Source organism: Schistocerca serialis, chromosome 8 (assembly GCF_023864345.2).
Source record: "Schistocerca serialis cubense isolate TAMUIC-IGC-003099 chromosome 8, iqSchSeri2.2, whole genome shotgun sequence".
Taxonomy (NCBI): domain Eukaryota; kingdom Metazoa; phylum Arthropoda; class Insecta; order Orthoptera; family Acrididae; genus Schistocerca; species Schistocerca serialis.
The window spans coordinates 340,777,392-340,791,706 of NC_064645.1; the positions used below are offsets into that span (position 1 = coordinate 340,777,392).

The following is a 14,315-nucleotide window of genomic DNA, read 5'->3' on the forward strand; positions in this document are numbered from 1 at the left end:
TTAGGTGAAATTTTTGTGTGTCACATCCAATTTTCACTTACAGGAATGATGATGTAATTATTGTTTCCTGACTCATCACAAGTAAACACCCATCCTTCACTGGTCATCTTACCTTCAAATGTCTTCGTGCCAAAACCTGTTATTAAATAAAACAGAGCAAGTGAGTGTGTTGGGAACACTTCATATCCTCCCTACGTCGTGGATGTGGGCTATACTCCACACCCTTAAAGATTGTCAGCGACAGTCTTCCATTCCGGGCCATGCCCTTCCAGGTAGCCTTCATACGGATCAGCAAGTTTTTGTGGAACACTTCACAACCCGTTTTGTGACATTGTATCAGTGTCAGCCTCTAGCCGTGTTTGTCCTCCAGAAACAACAGGCTGAAGCTTACCACTTGCGTGTTACCCTTGCCAGGCAAAATCCTACAATGGTCCTTACACTGAATGGCACCTTTGTCTGGCCTCTCTTTTCAGACAATTCAGCACCTGGCCCTGATTCCATTTGTAACAAACTGCTTCAATGCCTTGGTGGTCCTCCACGACACTCCAGGGCACTTTCCCCTCTCTCAATGGAGAGACAGTATTGATGGTTCCTGTTCTTCAGATCAGCAAGATCCATCATCCCTTGATAGTTACCAGCCATTCTGACTGATATCCCTTGCAAGTTGTTTGAACAGGTAGTGGCTCATTGGCTCAGTTGGTTCCTTACGTCTTGGGACCTTTTGTCTCCTTATCAATGAGACTTTTGGTAGGGATGGTCTCCAAATGATCATTTACTTCAATTGGAAACTGCAGTTCGGCACCACTTTTCTCTACACCACCATCCTGCCGCAGATTTATTTGATCTCTGTAAGGCCTGTAACACAGCTTGGCTCCATTACATCACACTTACTTTCCGTCAGTGATGTCTCTACTCTTAAGTCGAGGGTGGTGCATTTCTGTCACCGTACTATGGTCCATCCTGATCTGGAACTGTGTCTTGACTCCCAACACCTGGTTGTTGACCCCAGTCCCATATCTTGGGTTTTCTTTTTGACAACAAGCTTACTTGGTTGTGCTGTAACTGCCTTCTGAAGGTTGGCTGTTTTCGTAAACTCGGTGTCCTTTGCTTCCTTGCCCACACTTCTTGGGGCACGGATCGTTAGACTTTTCTCTGCCTTCGTTGGGCATTAGTTCTGTCTCCTCTGGAGTGTGGTTGTCAAGTTCATGGATAACACTGCTCCTGTTGGACTTCGTCCACCATTGTGATATCATTTAGTCAACAGTGCCTTTCGAACTAGCCCTGTCAGTAGTCTTCTGGTTGACGTTGGGATCCCTCTGGTTTACGTTCAGCCATCCCAGCTCCTGTTTTATGTTCTCTCACTATCCACTCTTCCCTTGCTCACCCCTTGTATTCTGTTCTTTTTGTGGCATTGGGATGTTACACACCTGCTGTGTGTCGTCCCATGGGTTTACCTGTTGAGCTCCACCTCGCTTCTCTCGTCTAAGTTTTCATCCTCCTTGTCCTCTTTCCCACGTTCTCTCCCAATTACTCCCTCTTGGTTAGTTCCTTGGTGTCGGATTAGGATGGATATCTTCTGGGATCCATTGTGTGTTCTGACTGCTTTTCCGGGAGTTTCAGGATGCTGTTGTTTCTTATACCAATGGCTGTAAATCTATTAATCATGTAGGATATGCCTTCATGTCTTCTGTTGGCACGGAACACCATCACAAGCCTAACATGTTGGGGGTGTTTACTGTGGAACTGATGGTCATCTATAGGACCCTCTGCTTTATTAAATGGTCTTCCCTCACCAGAGTTTAGTTATGTTGTTGTTGTTGTGGTGGTGGTCTTCAGTCCTGAGACTGGTTTGATGCAGCTCTCCATGCTACTCTATCCTGTGCAAGCTTCATCATCTCCCAGTACCTACTGCAGCCTACATCCTTCTGAATCTGCTTAGTGTATTCATTTCTTGGTCTCCCTCTACGATTTTTACCCTCCACACTGCCCTCCAGTACTAAATTGGTGATCCCTTGATGCCTCAGAACATGTCCTACCAACCGATCCCTTCTTCTAGTCAAGTTGTGCCACGAACTCCCCTTCTCCCCAATTCTATTCAATACCTCCTCAATAGTTATGCGATCTACCCATCTAATCTTCAGCATTCTTCTGTAGCACCACATTTCAAAAGCTTCTACTCTCTTCTTGTCCAAACTATTTATCGTCCATGTTTCAATTCCATACAGGGCTACACTCCATACAAATACTTTCAGAAACGACTTCCTGACACTTAAATCAATACTCAATGTTAACAAATTTCTCTTCTTCAGAAACGCTTTCCTTGCCATTGCCAGTCTACTTTTTATGTCCTCTCTACTTCGACCATCATCAGTTATTTTTCTCCCCAAATAGCAAAACTCTTTTACTACTTTAAGTGTCTCATTTCCTAATCCAATTCCCTCAGCATCACCTGACTTAACCCGACTACATTCCATTATCCTCGTTTTGCTTTTGTTGATGTTCATCTTGTACCCTCCTTTCAAGACACTGTCTTCCATTCAACTACTCTTGCAAGTCCTTTGCTGTCTCTGACAGAATTACAATGTCATAGGCGAACCTCAAAGTTTTTATTTCTTCTCCATGGATTTTAATACCTACTCCGAACTTTTCTTTTGTTTCCTTTACTGCTTGCTCAGTATACAGATTGAATAGCATCGAGGAGAGGCTACAACCCTGTCTCACTCCCTTCCCAACCACTGCTTCCCTTTCATGTCCCTCGACTCTTATATGTTTCGTTATATGTAGATTCAATGATTGGCCTTCAGCTTATTGCTCAGTGTTTCCCCTGCCACCTCTTGATCTTAGTGATCCACCATCTTCTTGCCATTTTGACACTGCTGCTCACTTAGATTATTTCCTTTGGGTTCCCAATCACTTGAGTATCCTCTCTACATCTACATTTACATGGGTAGTCTGCAAATCACATTTAAGTGCCTGGCAGAAGATTCATCGAACTACTTTCACAATAATTCTCTATTTTTCCAATCTCATACAGCATGTGGAAAAAACGAACACCTGTATCTCTCCGTGAGAGCTCTGATTTCCCCTATTTTATTATGATGACCGTTTCTCCCTTTGTAGGTCGGTGTCAACAAACTATTTTTTGCATTTGAAGGAGGAAATTGGTGATTGAAATTTCATGAGGAGATTCCACCACAACGAAAAATGCCTTTGGTTTAATTATGTCACCCCAAATCCTACATCATTTCAGTGACACGCTCTCCCCTATTTCGCGATAATACAAAATGTGCTGCCCTTCTTTGAACTTTCTCAATATATTCCACCAGCTCTATCTGGTAAGGATCCCAGACCACGCAGCAGTATTCTAAAAGAGGATGGGCAAGCATAGTGCAGGCACTCTCTCGAGTAGATCTCTTACATTTTGTAAGTGTACAGCTAATAAAATGCGTTCTTTGATTAGCCTTCCCCATAACATTTTCTGTGTGTTTCTTTCAGGTTAAGTTGTTCATAATTGTAATTCCTGGGTATTTAGTTGAATTTATGGCCTTTGGCTTTGACTTATTTATCATGTAACAGAAGTTAATGGATTCCTTTTAGTACTTACATGGATGACCTGACACTTTTCATTATTTAGGGTCAATTGCCAATTTTTGCACTATACAGATACATTTTATAAATTGTTTTGCAATTTGTTTTGATCGTCTGATGACTTTACTAGTAAATAAACGACAGGGTCATCTGAAAACAACCTAAGACAGCTGCTCAGATTGTCTCATAAATCATTTATATAGAGATAGAACACCAACGGGCCTGTAACTCTACCTTGGGGAATGACAGAAATCACATCTGTTTTACTCAATGACTTTTCATCAGTTTCTATGAACTGCAACCCCTGTGACAGGAGATCATGAATCCAGTCACATAACTGAGGCGATATTCCATAAGCATCCCTTGTCAGTAGCACTCGATACTTCATGCAGATAAAGAGCTAGTTGTGTCTTACAAGAATGATGTTTTCTAAATCGTGTTGAATGTGTGTTAATACACAGTTCTCTTTGAGGTAATTCACGACATCAGAATACAATATATGTTCCAAAATCCTGCTGCATATCGATGTTAATAATATGGGCCTGTAATGTAGTGGATTACTCCTGCTACCTTTCTTTAATATTGGTGTGACATGCGCAGCTTTCCAGTTTTCAGGTACAGATCTTTTGTTAAGCGAACAGTTGTATACGATTGTTTAGTATTAAGCTATTGTATTGTCATATTCTGGAAGGAACCTAGCTGGTGTACAGTCTGGATTGGATGATTAGGATTTGTTATATGTTATATGTTGCTTCACTGCTCTGAGTATATCTCCTTCTACGTTACTCATGTTTGCAGCTGTTCTTGTTTTGAAGTCTGGAATATTTACTTTGTCCCTTTGGTGAAGGAACTGGCAGACAGTCTGGTTGGGACAGTGGCTACATAACCCCCTCTGCTCCGTTCATTGCCCCCCCCCCCTGCATTGCCCCCCCCCCCCATCTAATAAACTTTGTGTGATTAAAAGTCTTCCACCACACAAAGTTCTTCCTTGCACCTCTCCCGGCAGGAATCTACCATTCTCTGCCATCTTCACATCAGCTACACAAGGTTGACCAATGGTTTTTAAACTGTAATGAGCCATCCTGCCACATCTCCCCCTTTATAGTTGTATACAGGACTGCTCCAGACTTTTGGTGTCAGCAGGCAACCCTTGCGTTACTACATGTGTACTTGGTTTTCTACATGAAAGTGGTTTATCCTCCCAGATTTTAGTACCTGGCTTTCCTTCGAGAATTGGAGTCCAGTGGTTATCATTGGCATTGGATTGGGAAGCCTTTGGAGTTGCCTCCCATGTCAGCCAAGTTTCCCCCCTTCCACATGTTTTCCCAGTGTTTTGTGCCATTTTGTTCTGTTTTCTTATGTTTTCTTCCACAGGTGTTGTCCCCATTGGTGCAATCGTGATATGGTATGGGAATCGGAATGGGTCAGTTGTGGTACTAGCACACTGTTGTGCCTAGGGGGCACCCCCTTGCTCTGCCGCCCCTTGCCCCCCCCCCCCCCCATCTCCCCCCCCCCCCCCCTCTTTACTCTTCCTGCTGCTGTGACATACCTTATGCCTCTCTGTTTGCCCATTTTCCTGTCCACAAATGATCTCAACTGTGCTCTTTGTGCTGTTCCTCCCTTAGTTCCTGCCACCATGGGTTGTGGGCTGACCACCTCGCTGTTTGGTCTCCTAGCCCTCCCTCCCCGTTTACTTCTTCCAGTCAACCAACCATCAAAATGCATGCCTACCAGGATGAGGTAGTCAACAATTACAAAATTAAGTTGCCAGAGTTTATCATTGGCTCACTAGCATAAGAATATTTCCCTACCTATTTCATTAAATTAGTTACAAACGACATGACAGATACTGCACGATGACCGGTGACCACACTTTGTTGAGGAACAACACATTTATTAAATGAGTAAAGTACCATAAAAGACATGAAATAGTGTTGAAATCAACAGATATTGAGAGAAAGGAGCTTGTTGATACGACGGCTGTATGTAAAAGTGTGGTGTGGGAAGAATAGCAAATGCCGAACAATCACTAAATTGTCCCAGAGTATCTATCAGCACAATACCAATTACTGTCAGTGCAGGGAACTGAACTAATCATCACTCTCAGAAGAAATTATAGGCACGCGTATAACACAAGAGCATGCCGGCAGCCACAGACGTAGCTAGGACAGTACTCACTTGGGCCGGAGTATCTTGTGGTGTACCACAGGTTTACACACTGGGCTGTGTGGCAGGCAGGTGTAGAGACAGTGTACCATGGGCGAGTTTTAAAACTTCTCTGTAAGCATCTGAGTGCAACGTGTCACCATGTGGGGTGTCTGTCACCGTGAGGGTTCGAAGTCAATGTTGAGGTGCTGCGAGGAGAATGTCAAGAAACTGAGACCAAGGCTAGGTCTCAATAGGAGCCTTGCTATTGCCTTGGACCTGAAACCACACACTGGAATTGATAGCTTAGGGCAGAAGTAAACATGTAACGGAAAAATCTGAGTGCCTTGGCAGATTGCCTTAGTGACCTGGAAATGTTCAAAACTGCAATGACCAATGTGTGGTGAGGGGCCATCACAGATTCAGTGGAGACAACTGGAACTAGCAAATTGTTATCTACAGGGACTTGTTTGCGAAGAGTGATGTGGTTGGAAATTGTCAAATGGTTTCTCACATTCTTTGGAACATGAGATACGTCAGGGATGCAATACAGTTGGTTAATACCATTGTTATGATTAATCTCAGATTAATCAGGTGTAAAACAAAGCTAAGAAATGAAATTTGATATTAAGATGTGATAAGATATGGAATTGAAAACAATTGCATAACGCTGTTATGAGTAAAGTAACCTTAAGAAAACAGTAATATTAAGCAAAGTGAGCAGGAAGAAAAAAATAATTTGCCCTGAATTAGGATCAATCTCAGTTCATATATTCTAGCAGAAACATACAGAACTGTGGTTTTCCTTCCATTTCAGTGTAATTGGATAGATCAAATATCTACTCACCGTGCGGTGGCAGGAGAACACGCGTATAAAAAAAGGTTTTATATGCGCAAGCTTTCGGAGCGAGTGGCTCCTCCTCCCAGGAGAAGGGTTGGAGGGGGTAAAGGAAAAGGACTGGAGAGGTTTACAAAATGGGTTAGAGGTTTACAAAATGGGGTAGACTTCGGAAAAGTCACCCAGATCTCTCAGCCAGGGGGGACCCACCGGACAGTCTCATCCCATCCAATAAGTATCCTGTGTGACTCGGGATTCTGACACTTTGGACACACACTGTAGTTGCGGTTCAGACGAACACGTTTCATCCAACATGTAACAAGTTTTTTCATTCTGTCACTGAACACTACTTCTGACTTTCATCAAATCCAGGACTTGACAATTGCCTTTATCTCATCATGTGAGGTGTAATGATTACCCTTGAGGTTTGTCTTGAATACAGGAGAAAAATAAAAATTGCAAGGCTTAAGATCAAGAGGGTAAGGAGGGTGTGGAGTAGGTTCGAGCTTTAGTTTTTGCAGAGCCTCGTCAGTTGCGTGCGAGGTGGGTGGACGATTATTGTTATGTTGCAAGATTATTGGCACTAGTCTGCCTCTTAACATGATGAACTGGATGTCAGAGATGTTTCAGAGTCTCCATGTACTGAGCTGTACCAGATAATCAGACTCATAAACTCGGTGAGCATCTGAAAACACAATCAAAAGAAATTTTTTTGTGGATATTTGTGTTTCGAACTTTTTTGCCAGAGGAGGAGATGGATATTGATATTCAGTGCTCTGTCTTTTCTCTTCTGGTTGTAATGATGGACCTGTGACTCATCTCCCATCACAGTATTCAAAAGAAAGTTGTCTGCTTTCTCACAGTAGTGCAGCAAAAGTTGCTTACAACACCGCAATTGATGCTGGTTTCATCCATTGTTCAATGATTTTATGGTATCCTAATTTTTCAATAGTAAAACTGACACGTTCCTTGGATATTCCAGTATGGTTTACAAAATGCTTCAGAGTGGTTAATTGGTCATTTTGATTCAGATTGTTGATGAGTTTGCAATATATATCATCTGTGGCAGTGATCAGACGTTCAGTGTGTGTTTCATGAACAATTATGGATTTTGCAGACCTGCTATGGCAAAATTTTCTACTCACCGGTTTACAGTAGACCTATTGACAGCACCACCACAGCCATGAAGAGCCTTTAAATGTTGATGAATCTCACTAGGAGTGACTTTTTCAGCAGTTAAAAGTCCATAATGGTATGCTTTTTAACTCATGTTCACAGAGAAGTAGAATGCATCCCAGTACTTTCAGTACTGTAAAGCCACTGGGTGCATGCAACACATTCAAACTGCCGATGCACATAGAAGGGGAAGTTACCTTACACATGCCACCTGCTATGTTTTTAAGGTCATTTAGGTCACATTCTACAAACATGTGTTCTTTACTTTCCAGCCTACTGTCGCACTTCCCAAATATCACAAATTCTGTGAGGGCGATTTTTGAGTTGCGCTAGTAGAGCATTTGTGTTTAAAAGACAAAGGTACTGGGTGAGAGTCCTAGTCTGGCATGTAGTTTCAATCTGTCAGAAAGTTTAAAGTGATTGTATCCGCTACAGAGTGAAAACTCATTCTGAAAGCAATCCCCTAGTCTCTGAAATTTCCTTTCTTCATAGTGTACTAGGCCTTCAAGGTTTGCAGGAGAAATTCTTGTGAAGTTTGGAAAGTAAGATAGAGGTACTGCCAAAACAAAGCTGCAAGGGCAGTTCATAAGTTGCTTGGATAGCTCAGTCGGTGGAGTATTTGCCTGCAGTAGGCATAGGTTCTGATTTAGTGTCCCACTCTGGTACATAGTTTCAATCTGCCAGAAGTTTCATATCCTTTGTTCTTGGAAACCCCACTCATTTAGCTCTTTGCACTCTGTAATGAAGACAGAGGGTGCCTTCATGCATTCTTATTTCAATTGCCACCACACAGTCAGTGAGCATGTCACAGAATAAGGCCACTGACTGTCAATTTTTTTAGGGTAGGTATTAAAACAAATGGTGTGCTTTCATTCAAATATATTTGCATAACCAATTTTTTTAGGGTAGGTATTAAAACAAATGGTGTGCTTTCATTCAAATATATTTGCATAAGCAAACTTCTGTGTGTATTTTTATAATCATTTCAATTGGACTGTTCACAAATGAATCATTGTCACTTTTGTTTTCACTTACACATTCCTCTAAAGCTCTGCAATCTGTTCCTCTTAAAGTACCGTGTGTGAAGAACCAGCCATTTCGCACCTACTAACTTAATGTGATAATTAAAACTTTTCTCACAACACAACTGCTACAGTTAGATATAGTTAACACAGGCTTTCTTGAATGGCAGTACTATCCAGCTCTGATGATTAGTACAGTCAGATTTGACAATGAAACATGTGAGAACTATGAAAAATCATGTTGAATGAAGTGGAAAAGAAAATTCGCAATTTCGGGCATCACTTGCCATTGGATTGGAAACGGTTCAAACCTCGGGTAGTCTCCCTCTCACGGCTGTATTTTCGTCCTCACATTCCCTTGCCTGATAATATTCACACTGCACCTGCCATGCTCAAATCTTGTAGTTAAGTCCCCCCTATCCTCTTCTGTCTCTCTCTGTCTCGCCCCTGAGAGCCACCTCTGCCAATCTCCTTGTCTTTCCCTGTGTTCCAACACTCATCTTGCCCCCATACATATTGCCCTCCTAGTTGCTGTACACATTTGCTCTTGGACCACTCCTGTCACACTGAACACCACATGCTGATCAGCTAATCTCACCACACCTAAGGGCGGATGAGTAAGATTGATCATGTGTGTGTCTCTAAAACTAGAAAAAGAGCAGTAACCAGAGAGACCACAACGTCTCGGGACTGTTAGACCACAACGTCTCGGGACTGTTAGACCGCGTCGTCTCGGGACTGTTAGACCGCGTCGTCTCGGGACTGTTAGACCGCGTCGTCTCGGGACTGTTAGACCGCGTCGTCTCGGGACTGTTAGACCGCGTCGTCTCGGGACTGTTAGACCGCGTCGTCTCGGGACTGTTAGACCGCGTCGTCTCGGGACTGTTAGACCGCGTCGTCTCGGGACTGTTAGACCGCGTCGTCTCGGGACTGTTAGACCGCGTCGTCTCGGGACTGTTAGACCGCGTCGTCTCGGGACTGTTAGACCGCGTCGTCTCGGGACTGTTAGACCGCGTCGTCTCGGGACTGTTAGACCGCGTCGTCTCGGGACTGTTAGACCGCGTCGTCTCGGGACTGTTAGACCGCGTCGTCTCGGGACTGTTAGACCGCGTCGTCTCGGGACTGTTAGACCGCGTCGTCTCGGGACTGTTAGACCGCGTCGTCTCGGGACTGTTAGACCGCGTCGTCTCGGGACTGTTAGACCGCGTCGTCTCGGGACTGTTAGACCGCGTCGTCTCGGGACTGTTAGACCGCGTCGTCTCGGGACTGTTAGACCGCGTCGTCTCGGGACTGTTAGACCGCGTCGTCTCGGGACTGTTAGACCGCGTCGTCTCGGGACTGTTAGACCGCGTCGTCTCGGGACTGTTAGACCGCGTCGTCTCGGGACTGTTAGACCGCGTCGTCTCGGGACTGTTAGACCGCGTCGTCTCGGGACTGTTAGACCGCGTCGTCTCGGGACTGTTAGACCGCGTCGTCTCGGGACTGTTAGACCGCGTCGTCTCGGGACTGTTAGACCGCGTCGTCTCGGGACTGTTAGACCGCGTCGTCTCGGGACTGTTAGACCGCGTCGTCTCGGGACTGTTAGACCGCGTCGTCTCGGGACTGTTAGACCGCGTCGTCTCGGGACTGTTAGACCGCGTCGTCTCGGGACTGTTAGACCGCGTCGTCTCGGGACTGTTAGACCGCGTCGTCTCGGGACTGTTAGACCGCGTCGTCTCGGGACTGTTAGACCGCGTCGTCTCGGGACTGTTAGACCGCGTCGTCTCGGGACTGTTAGACCGCGTCGTCTCGGGACTGTTAGACCGCGTCGTCTCGGGACTGTTAGACCGCGTCGTCTCGGGACTGTTAGACCGCGTCGTCTCGGGACTGTTAGACCGCGTCGTCTCGGGACTGTTAGACCGCGTCGTCTCGGGACTGTTAGACCGCGTCGTCTCGGGACTGTTAGACCGCGTCGTCTCGGGACTGTTAGACCGCGTCGTCTCGGGACTGTTAGACCGCGTCGTCTCGGGACTGTTAGACCGCGTCGTCTCGGGACTGTTAGACCGCGTCGTCTCGGGACTGTTAGACCGCGTCGTCTCGGGACTGTTAGACCGCGTCGTCTCGGGACTGTTAGACCGCGTCGTCTCGGGACTGTTAGACCGCGTCGTCTCGGGACTGTTAGACCGCGTCGTCTCGGGACTGTTAGACCGCGTCGTCTCGGGACTGTTAGACCGCGTCGTCTCGGGACTGTTAGACCGCGTCGTCTCGGGACTGTTAGACCGCGTCGTCTCGGGACTGTTAGACCGCGTCGTCTCGGGACTGTTAGACCGCGTCGTCTCGGGACTGTTAGACCGCGTCGTCTCGGGACTGTTAGACCGCGTCGTCTCGGGACTGTTAGACCGCGTCGTCTCGGGACTGTTAGACCGCGTCGTCTCGGGACTGTTAGACCGCGTCGTCTCGGGACTGTTAGACCGCGTCGTCTCGGGACTGTTAGACCGCGTCGTCTCGGGACTGTTAGACCGCGTCGTCTCGGGACTGTTAGACCGCGTCGTCTCGGGACTGTTAGACCGCGTCGTCTCGGGACTGTTAGACCGCGTCGTCTCGGGACTGTTAGACCGCGTCGTCTCGGGACTGTTAGACCGCGTCGTCTCGGGACTGTTAGACCGCGTCGTCTCGGGACTGTTAGACCGCGTCGTCTCGGGACTGTTAGACCGCGTCGTCTCGGGACTGTTAGACCGCGTCGTCTCGGGACTGTTAGACCGCGTCGTCTCGGGACTGTTAGACCGCGTCGTCTCGGGACTGTTAGACCGCGTCGTCTCGGGACTGTTAGACCGCGTCGTCTCGGGACTGTTAGACCGCGTCGTCTCGGGACTGTTAGACCGCGTCGTCTCGGGACTGTTAGACCGCGTCGTCTCGGGACTGTTAGACCGCGTCGTCTCGGGACTGTTAGACCGCGTCGTCTCGGGACTGTTAGACCGCGTCGTCTCGGGACTGTTAGACCGCGTCGTCTCGGGACTGTTAGACCGCGTCGTCTCGGGACTGTTAGACCGCGTCGTCTCGGGACTGTTAGACCGCGTCGTCTCGGGACTGTTAGACCGCGTCGTCTCGGGACTGTTAGACCGCGTCGTCTCGGGACTGTTAGACCGCGTCGTCTCGGGACTGTTAGACCGCGTCGTCTCGGGACTGTTAGACCGCGTCGTCTCGGGACTGTTAGACCGCGTCGTCTCGGGACTGTTAGACCGCGTCGTCTCGGGACTGTTAGACCGCGTCGTCTCGGGACTGTTAGACCGCGTCGTCTCGGGACTGTTAGACCGCGTCGTCTCGGGACTGTTAGACCGCGTCGTCTCGGGACTGTTAGACCGCGTCGTCTCGGGACTGTTAGACCGCGTCGTCTCGGGACTGTTAGACCGCGTCGTCTCGGGACTGTTAGACCGCGTCGTCTCGGGACTGTTAGACCGCGTCGTCTCGGGACTGTTAGACCGCGTCGTCTCGGGACTGTTAGACCGCGTCGTCTCGGGACTGTTAGACCGCGTCGTCTCGGGACTGTTAGACCGCGTCGTCTCGGGACTGTTAGACCGCGTCGTCTCGGGACTGTTAGACCGCGTCGTCTCGGGACTGTTAGACCGCGTCGTCTCGGGACTGTTAGACCGCGTCGTCTCGGGACTGTTAGACCGCGTCGTCTCGGGACTGTTAGACCGCGTCGTCTCGGGACTGTTAGACCGCGTCGTCTCGGGACTGTTAGACCGCGTCGTCTCGGGACTGTTAGACCGCGTCGTCTCGGGACTGTTAGACCGCGTCGTCTCGGGACTGTTAGACCGCGTCGTCTCGGGACTGTTAGACCGCGTCGTCTCGGGACTGTTAGACCGCGTCGTCTCGGGACTGTTAGACCGCGTCGTCTCGGGACTGTTAGACCGCGTCGTCTCGGGACTGTTAGACCGCGTCGTCTCGGGACTGTTAGACCGCGTCGTCTCGGGACTGTTAGACCGCGTCGTCTCGGGACTGTTAGACCGCGTCGTCTCGGGACTGTTAGACCGCGTCGTCTCGGGACTGTTAGACCGCGTCGTCTCGGGACTGTTATATGATTCTATGCACCAGTCATCAGTTATTTTCAGCTGACTGGTTGCCATTCTTCATTCCTATTGTTTCCCTCCTGGAACTTGTGTTATTGTAATATTGCTTAGTGTTCTGTTCCTGCTATTTTGTTCAGTGCGAACAATGGTACTTCAGTTTGTATGCATTGTTAACAATGATACTGTCATGCAGGTGTAATTAGTTAATAATAATTAATTTCTTTGAAACTTATCTCTCTTACTGTGTAATGTGTAAAATAAATTATATCTTTCCAGGTGAAATGGGCAGTTTACTCACATTATCTGAAATCTGTGGGCATATTTCTCTCATTGGCCACAATATTATTTAACTTCGTATTTCAAGCATTTTCAATTGGTACTAACATCTGGCTATCTGTCTGGTCAAATGATGCTGATTATGTTGCTAACACTTCAGATACAGCGAAGAGGGATCTCTACTTAGGCGTATACGGAGCACTGGGTTTTGGGCAAGGTAAGTTTTTTACTGAAATAATAACAACAAACTGTTTTAGGGTCTTAAGGATTGTGCGTGATTCTTTTTACATTTTACAGTATTTGGTGCTAACCTAAAAGTTGCCTTCATTTCTGCCCTGTGAAGGAAATGCTCAGTATTGCTCTTTCCTGTGTGCATATGTTGATCAGCATTGTATAATTACAATAATCCATATATATTTGAGTAAGGTTGCATGTAACACACAAGAAATTATTGAGGTAAAATGCACGATTTCAGTTTTAGTTGAGTGAACTGTGAAAATTTAGAGACAGCATGGATGGCCAGTACATCCTTTTCAGGAGGCAACATTTCTAATATTCTAATACTGCCAATAGAAACACTGAAAGTGGAAATTTATAACATTAGATTTCAGAACTTGGGTTCCTTCTGCAGAGAAAGTCATACTATCACCTAGTTAGCTACCTTGATGGAAGTTCTGTCTCTCACGTACTTGCCTCTCTCATAGGTTACCTAAGAATGTTTTTGTGTGTTCCATACAGCTGTGTATATTTTTTGTTTTTGTACAATATTTTGTTAGTTTTAGCTACATAATTCCTTTTTCAGACACACATATGACTGTTCGTTTAATCAAATCATAGGAATGTGTAAAAATGTAATTCCATAACAGCTCTATATTTGATAATCATAGTTTATATAAAACAGGAAAATGGCAAGCACCTGATTGGGAATCGTCAAGTACATGTTATTAAATAATACAGCTGAATTTCCAGGAACCCAATATGGTGATGTGGATCACACACAAGTGCAGTTAAGACTATTGCTTTTCTGTTCTATTTCATTCTCAACTGTATGAACTAGTCATTATCTATTTAATCGTAAAAAAAGCTCGTGTATATTGCTTAAGTTCTGATACTGGCTTTAACAAAAACAGTTCTTTCATTTCTCAGATTCTCAATTCTAAGCACCCATGATTGATGAAGAACTTAATCATTATTTATCTTCGGGAAGGTGGGAAAAAATTA

General features: G+C 46.2%; 1 protein-coding gene across 4 annotated transcripts in view; it reads left to right on the top strand.

Moving 5' to 3' along the window:
* Window positions 1-14,315, top strand: part of LOC126416746 (multidrug resistance-associated protein 1) — a 407,893-nt gene that overhangs the window by 301,090 nt on the left and 92,488 nt on the right. For all 4 annotated transcript variants that reach the window (XM_050084584.1, XM_050084585.1, XM_050084582.1 and 1 more), the window contains exon 21: window positions 13,095-13,311. In XM_050084584.1, coding sequence (XP_049940541.1) covers window positions 13,095-13,311 — 217 coding nt within the window. The remainder of the gene's footprint in view (window positions 1-13,094; window positions 13,312-14,315) is intronic.